Source organism: Leptonychotes weddellii, chromosome 7, assembly GCF_054177405.1.
Source record: "Leptonychotes weddellii isolate Sample4059 chromosome 7, ASM5417740v2, whole genome shotgun sequence".
Classification (NCBI taxonomy): Eukaryota; Metazoa; Chordata; class Mammalia; order Carnivora; family Phocidae; genus Leptonychotes; species Leptonychotes weddellii.
In genome coordinates, this window is record NC_138375.1 from 44,349,243 (window position 1) to 44,357,474 (window position 8,232).

The 8,232-nt window shown below is 40.5% G+C and overlaps 1 protein-coding gene across 2 annotated transcripts; it reads left to right on the forward strand.

Moving 5' to 3' along the window:
- Positions 1 to 1,139: 1,139 nt before the first annotated feature.
- THG1L (tRNA-histidine guanylyltransferase 1 like) lies at positions 1,140 to 7,248 on the forward strand. Of its 2 annotated transcripts, none has more exons than XM_006730471.3 (6): positions 1,140 to 1,370; positions 2,196 to 2,372; positions 3,091 to 3,260; positions 4,302 to 4,390; positions 5,761 to 5,868; positions 6,867 to 7,248. In XM_006730471.3, the coding sequence occupies exons 1-6, from the start codon at positions 1,180 to 1,182 to the stop codon at positions 7,026 to 7,028; spliced, it is 897 nt and encodes a 298-aa protein (XP_006730534.1). In that variant the 5' UTR covers positions 1,140 to 1,179; the 3' UTR covers positions 7,029 to 7,248. The 2 variants fall into 2 exon arrangements, with proteins under 2 accessions (XP_006730534.1, XP_030880861.1); XM_031025001.2 differs by having other exon boundaries at positions 1,233 to 1,370; positions 3,186 to 3,260.
- The last annotated feature ends 984 nt before the right edge of the window (positions 7,249 to 8,232 follow it).

An 8,232-nucleotide genomic window follows, 5' to 3' on the forward strand; every position in this document is an offset into this window, starting at 1 on the left:
AAGTCAGGTTTGTAATCTTATAAAAGACCCCACACTGTGAATTTGTGTGATTATTTCCTTTTGGTGTGTTTTAACTTTTTCCTCTAAGTACTTCCTGATCTTGGTTGCAAATTGACATCACCTTGGAATATTATTTTATCAGTTGTGTGTATATCCATACTACAAATGGCAGCCATCATGTCCTTTGATGCTCACATTAACTTTAGAGGGAAGCAAGGGAGTAATTGGTGTCTCCACTTAACAAAGGGATCTGAGAGAAAAGTAACTTATGTTAGGTCACCTAGTAAGTGGCAGAGCCAGGGCATAAATCCATGACATTCCCATCCTTCCTTTATTCCTGTTGTTTTGAGGTAGTTTGAGAGATATAGATATAGATGTAGATATACGTTTCTCTCTATCCCTGATTGGATATACAAACAACTAGTAACAGCGATTGTCTGAAGTACAGAGTTAGGAGTCAGTGAGAGACTTTTCATCATGTATTCTTTTATATTACTTGAATAATTTTCGTGAGGGTAAAAAAAATAATTAGGTACTGAATTCAAAAAACCATTAAAATACTAGGGTTTAATGTTACTATTATCTACCAGCAAAAAGAAAAAATTGGGTGTTTGTGAAAAAGTTGAGTAAATTAATTTAGTACGTCCATGTGTTCGAATAAGAGCCTATTTTTCTTTTTAAAATCGCCCTTCGGAATATTTAATAACATTGGAAAGTGCTCAAGGTAAGTGGAAAAATATACAAATTACATAGGTGTATGATTACAATTTTATGTGTTCCCTGTGTAAACAGATATACAAAGAGAAAAGAGACTGGAAGGAACCATCCACAATGCTTCGAAGCGAGAGGGGTGATAGGAAGTATTTTCTTATATTTTTTGGTATAGTCCACATTTTCTTCTTTAGGAAGAAAAAAAATCACAACTAAACTTTCAAACTAGGTCAGAAAGGAATTTTTTATAACTTCGTAGGCTGACCTGCACGACGGGAGGAGAAAAGCGAAAAATCGTGTGTACAGCGAAGGGATGAATGGAACCCTCCTTCCACCCTCGGAGGTGGATTAAGGACTACAAGGAGAGTCGAGAGAGATGCCGGCCTCCACTATGGCTAGAGCGGCCACTAAGAGACACCGGAACTTCCGGGGCGGGGCTCTGTTGGTCGTTCACCTTCCGCAGGGCGAATGTGGCCTTCTTGCAACGTTAAAGTTCGCGATTTCTGGATCGGCACTTCCGTCACTCTGAGACGGTGTTTGAAGGTGGGGGCTACCATGGCAAAGAGCAAATTCGAGTACGTGCGGAACTTCGAGGCTGACGACACCTGCCTGGCCCACTGCTGGGTGGTGGTGCGGCTGGACGGCAGGAATTTCCATCGGTGAGTGATTTCGGCTCTCGGCCACATGTTGTGCCCGCGCTTCCTGGGACTCAAACACCGCTGACCGCAGCGCTCACGGTTACTGGGTAACGCGACAGCCAATGAGCGCGCGGCATTGAGCATTCCCCCGACGTGCTGGCTATGACGGGCCTGAACGCCAGCTGATTTGAGTAAAACTGAGGCAGAGTGGGCTCGTGGTGAGCCGCCGGCCTGAGTGCCGGTGAGCAGAGACCTGTTAGCAAGGCCGTGATGGAAAATGTCACTCCCTGGTGCAGTATTTCATCTCTTCAGCCGAATGCTTGGCTATTTCGTTAGCTGTCTTTGAGGGCTGACTGTTCAGAGGCCTCTTTAGGTCTTGCTGTGGGCCATACTTTACAGTATGTTTTTGTTTCATTATTAGTAACTGGCTGCATCGACTGGACTCGAGGAAACGAGTCAGAAAAAAGGGAGAAGTGTAACAAATATGGGAATTTAATTCTTAAGTGTTATTTTAATAATGGTTATTATAACTAACATTTATTGAGCACTTCCAAGGAGCCAGGTGTAGTTACATTTTTTACCTCTCTAATCTTCAGAACAGCCCTATGAAGTAAGTATACTTTTATCTCCATTTCACAGAAAAGGGAATGGAGACTTAGCAGTTATACCCCTTTTTCTCAGGGCAGGAAAAAACTGGAGTTCTTAAGGAAATGAGTCAGGCTGTGGCTAGTAGACTTACAGCACTATTACATATCTTCCTCTGTATGCAGTCTTTTTGATATGTGGTGTTAAGGACAAACTCTCTTCCATTCATGCCCCTTACCCTCTACTCTTCCCTCTATGAAGGTTTGCTGAGAAACACAACTTTGCAAAACCTAATGACAGCCGTGCTCTCCACCTAATGACCAAATGTGCCCAGACTGTAATGAAAGAACTGGAGGATATTGTGATTGCATATGGACAGAGTGATGAGTACAGCTTTGTGTTCAAGAGGAAAAGCAATTGGTTTAAAAGAAGAGCGAGGTAATTCCATGGCCTGGCTTCTTCAGAATATTTCCTACCAGCATTTGGTTTTTGCTCTTTTTAATTTCTGACTTACAGACTGCAGATAGAGTCTGCAGTATTTGCAACTGCAGAATGTCTATTTTCTGTACTTCGTCTGATAGTTGAACATCACATATGCCTCTTTATCTGTTTCTTTCCCTTCCATTCCTCATCACCTTAGCTTCTAGATAGATCTGGCACTTAATATTAAGACTAGAAACCGAGACCATTAGAATATTATAATATTAATGATTTATAGGTTGGCTCTAGCCAGTGACAGCCTGTATGTGCATTACAGTATTGCTTAAATTTTTAATTAAGGAGGGTCTCAAAATAGACAAATTAGATATTTCATTTGGCAGTATATTGAAACTCTCACAGAAAACAAAGCATATAATGAATTGGTATGTTTTTAAAACAATGGTTCCCTTCCTTCCAAGACTATAAAAACCCAAAACCTCTTGAACCATAAATTCACATCACATCCTACAGAGAAAAATTTGGTATTAGTAAGTTACTGATAGGACTGGAGAGGGGCGGGCTGCTTAGTTTTTCTTGGCCCAATACATTTTATCTCTTGGCTTGCTGAATAGTTTGTGTAATCACTCTGTTGCACCCGCAGGTCCTGTCATGGTTTTGAATTAATATCATGCATTTTCTCTTTTCTTGCTCCACCCAATGGCCTTACTTTTGCAAGTAAGTTCATGACTCACGTGGCTTCCCAGTTCGCCTCCAGCTATGTGTTTTATTGGCGAGATTACTTTGAGGACCAGCCCCTTCTTTATCCCCCAGGCTTTGATGGAAGAGTCATAGTGTATCCTAACAACCAGACCTTAAAGGACTACCTCAGTTGGCGGCAAGCAGATTGTAAGTAAAACCAAATAAACAGATGTAGTTAAAACCACCAATTCCATACATTAGAGGTGGTGATTTGGTTCAGTTTTGGTGCATGTGTATTTTGTTCAGAATGCAATATTTCAGGTTTTTTTAATTAGTTGAAAACAATCGAACAGTTGGGAAATTTATGTAAATACTTCCTTTTTCCAGTTTTTTTTGGGAAAAATCAGAAGACCTGGCAATACTAGGTCATCATTCCGACTTAGTATTGGACATAACCTGTGCTGGGCAGTGACTGCTGTCTTCACACACACATACACACACACACACACACATACATACACACATACACACACACACACACACGGAAGCCAGTGTGCCATAGTCCTCTACCATTCTCTCTTGTTCTCCAGGGGTCACCTACTCTGCTTTATGTTTTGTTTTGTTTTTTAAAGATTTTATTTATTTGCGAGAGAGAGAATGAGAGACAGAGAGCATGAGAGGGAAGAGGGTCAGAGGAAGAAGCAGACACCCTGCTGAGCAGGGAGCCCGATGTGGGACTCCATCCCGGGACTCCAGGATCATGACCTGAGCCAAAGGCAGTCGCTCAACCAACTGAGCCACCCAGGCGCCCTCTGCTTTATGCTTTTATGTTCATGGTGGCCTCAGTGGGTGATTTGAGTTGTGACCCCTGCCTTACATGACTATGGTGACATGTTTGTGAGACTTACTCATTTGGTATATCTTGATTTTGCCAGAAGAAGAACTGGGAAAGTGCTAGGAATAATCTAAATCAAATAACTTTGAAAGTACTCCTAAGTGTAATTTTCAAGTTAACCAGTTTATGTAAAGCATAACTGAAATGACAGAATAAAACTTTTAGGAAATAAGTTTGTTTATACTTGACCACCTCCCCCCGCCATGTTCCCAGTATATGGTTCTGGGCATATCACTAAATGTCTCTGCGATCTCTCTACTTTAGAGAAGAGGGGAAGAGTTCTAATATTCTTTGAAGTGCAAATATTGAATAAAAATTATGTATGTATAAACAGTGCTGCTCTGTTCTCACAGGTCACATCAATAATCTGTATAATACAGTTTTCTGGGCACTTGTACAACAGTCTGGACTAACACCAGTACAAGCCCAAGAGAGATTACAGGTATAAGATCTTACTGCATTAATACTTAGCTGGGGGCGGTTTTCTATACTCTTCCATGGCATTTTGCATTCTTTTAAAGCTCTCTTTACTGGTTTGTTTTGAGAGGATATAAAAAACTAGTAGCAGCTTTGCTGCTTGCTTGCTCTGTGACTGTGGGTGAGTTACTATCTCTCCCTGGGACTTAGTGTCCTTAGCTGGAAAATGGAGTTAGTGATACTGGCTCTACCTTCCCATATGGTAATGCTTGGCTGGGGCTGCATATTGGTTGCCTTCTTTAGACGGGGCATGTGCTCTTCTTTTTCATCAGTCCCACTTGGCCTCTTCATCATTGCCATTCCCTGCTGGGTATGTGCATCGGTAAGAGTAGAAGCTCTGGGAGTCCAATAATTGTACTCAGGGACTTCTGTTTAATTTTCTCTTCCCTGCCTTAGTTCTTTCTTTTTTTTTTTTTTAAGATTGATTTATTTATTTGTGAGAGAGAGAAAGTGTGAGCAAGCAGGGTGAGAGGCAGAATCTTGAGCAGACTCCCTGACAAGCAGGGAGCCTGATGTAGGGCTCAGTCCCAGGACCCTGAGATCATGACCTGAGCCAAAATCTAGAGTCAGATACTTAACCAACTGAGCCACCCAGGTGAAATAGGAAATAATAGTTCCCACCTCATAGGTTTATGGTGATAATTAAGTGGCATGATGCATGTAAAACACATAGCATAGTACAAAGCACATTGTAAGTACTTTAATATAAACACTGGCTTTCATCATTAGATGACAGCGCTGCTTGTAGGATGACTAACTCTGAAATGAGGTGATGTGTTGTAACGGCTCCTAACTCAGAGCCTGGTACGTTGCAATTACACGATAAATGGTGCTCATTAACGATGATGATGAGGATTTACAGATACCATTAATAGGAATACTGGTAGATTTATCCAGAGTTTGGAAGAGCTGAGTTTAGATTTTGTTTTTTCTTAGAAGAATAAAAGCAATTTTTAGCCTTAGGCAATTTATATAATCTTTCTAAGCTTCAGAGTTGTGTTCTTTCAAATGGAGATGGTAATGAGGGTCAAATAAGATAACATAATGTATGTAGTACAGAACAGGTGCTCTTACTGCTAGTTCCTGTCACCCTATCACAGTTGTGACTTTTGAAGCCAGTTATTTGCTACAGATGACAATTTTTTGAATTTATACATCTAAATAAGATTTAAACTGCTCTTACAATGCAGATTCATTAGTATCTATAAGAGGTTTGATAAAACCCTTCCACTTTTTGATTTGTTTGTGGAAATTTAGATAGAGGGTAGAATGGATAGGTAGGATTAGGGCAGAGAGCAGACATAAAAATCTGTTTTTGTCTTTTTATTTTCTCAGGGAACTCTTGCAGCAGACAAGAATGAGATTTTGTTTTCCGAATTCAACATCAACTACAACAATGAGCCTCTGATGTATAGGAAAGGGACTGTGTTGATATGGCAGAAGGTAATGCTGTTCTGTCCAAAGAAAAATGGAGGTCAGAAAGACCAAAGCCTGTGCCCATCCCAAGCTTTGTCTGGCCTACCACATGTATGCAGATGTGATTCCAGTCACTAACAGGAATTAGATCTTTTTAAAAATGAAATGCTATATATTATTTTGGATGCTTTTTGTATCAGTGCTAATTTTGTCAGTTTGCTAGTGATCTTTGTGGTCTAAGTGGCATCACAGATTTTAGAATTAGTACACTTACTTTTCTGTGTCCTAAGCTCTCCAAAATAAAACCCTATAAAGGGGTACACTGCAGATAGAAGGATTTTTGCATTCAAAGAACATTTCTTCCACACTGGATATCATTAAATAGCCCATCCATCCCATGACAGCTATAATATGAGGCAGTAGAAGATGTTGTATATGAGGATTCTGTCACTTGCAGAATATTCTGGAGATTCCCCAGATATTCATACTTACCAAATATTCTAATATAAGTCTGTACATTTACCTAAATTCTTAATTCCACCAATATTTTCTCTCTGTACCAGCTTCTGAGCGTAATGATTTCTCATTTATCTCCTTCCATGTAAAGTAGTTTTTCTTTTTAATGAATGTTTTCACGTGTTAAATGGTGCCTTAAGAATTAGTCATCCCACTGGCAGCTTCAGCTTATTAGTATTTTTAAGGCACATTTGCTCTTTAGCACAGGCTTGGATACTTCTTCATGCAGATGAGAGAGCAGAATTACCTTTAATTCTATAGTTATTGCTAATAAGGAACATGGAATCACTCCTTGGTTCCTAAGATCCTTTCAGAATATAGCAACATAACTTTGTAGAAGTTTTTAATTGTAAACAAATTCATAGATGTTGAGATATGTGTACCTGTATATCTACCTGATAAATATATATCACTCAGAAGTATATAAAGTAAAAGTAGACTTCCCGCATATCCCCCTCTTCTCTCCCAAACCCAGTTAACAGTGTCAGTATTTTAACTTTTACCTATAGGTGGGTGAAGTCACAACAAAAGAAGTTAAACTGCCAGCAGAAATGGAAGGAAAAAAGATGGCGGTGACCCGGACCAGGACAAAGCCAGTGCCTTTATATTGCGATATAATCGGGGATGCTTTTTGGAAGGAACATCCAGAGATCCTAGATGAAGACAGCTGATCCTTTGCTTTTTAGCCCTGGCATGCTTAACCATGCAAGACTCCCTAAGTCTCCTGGCCTTAGGTGCCCTAGGAGCCCTGCTACGAAGGACAGTGTGCTAGTAGGGACACATGACTGGTTCGAAAGGGAGCAGGGAAAGAAGGGGCGGGTAGGGGTGGTTATCTTGTTCTGCTTTAAGTAGAACCTTTTTTTTTTTTACAATGTTGGAACATGGTTCCTTCTGTAGAAGTGCATTTTTTTTTTTAATCGTGGTGCTATTTTTATAAAGTAAGAACTATTTTATGCTAGGCAGAATGAATCATTTTTAGATTGTGGCATAAGTCTTACAAAAACTTGTCAAGCTTTTTCCACCTGTGACAGAACATGAATCCAAACTTTACTCTCAACCACCTGTTCTTAACTACAAAATGCACTAACCTTGAAAATCTCACCTTTCCTCCCGTGTACTTTGACCTGGAGATAAATAATAGGTTGGTGGCTGCATGATGCCTCTGAATTCAGGAATTCCAGGGAGAATCAGGGTTTTGTGCCAGTTTCCAAGTTGGCAACTTTGGCTGAACAAATTTGTAGTTTGGAAGTCCTTGTGTAAACATTCCATAGATTGATTTTGTGGAGTTGTCAGCATGATCATTGTCTCACCAAGGGTATTTTCAAGGCCACTTAACCTCTTTCTAAAAAGAAAGAGAATTATGTGTATATGAGAAAAAGAAAGTGTGAGAATGAATGATGAGGAAAAAACATTGATTCCGTGTCCTCTAAATACTTCAGTTTTAAAAGTTACCTTCCTGCTGGACTTCCTGAAAAAGGATTCTCAGGTAGCCTCTATGTAATCAGAATACTGACATTTGAATTAGCAGAGTGGTCAACACTCCCCTTGGGGTCACAAGTGGCAGGTGTCCTGGGCACCTAATAGTTCCACCTGCTGATGGGCCAGTGTAGTTGGGGGAGGAGCAGCATAGAGTAGCAGCAGTAATGGCACATTGCCAAGTTGCTGGCCTCTGAAGCCAGGGGTCCCCCTCTGAAGTGAGGATAGGTGGTGAGAGAACTCACATTGCCTGTTGTCCTCGTGTCATATTTCAGAGGAAGATTATTTGGCTCTATTAAGAATTAATTAAGGGGCGCATGGATGGCTCAGTCAGTTAAGCATCTGCCTTCAGCTCAGGTCATGATCTCAGGGTCCTGGGATCGAGTCCCGAGTCAGGCT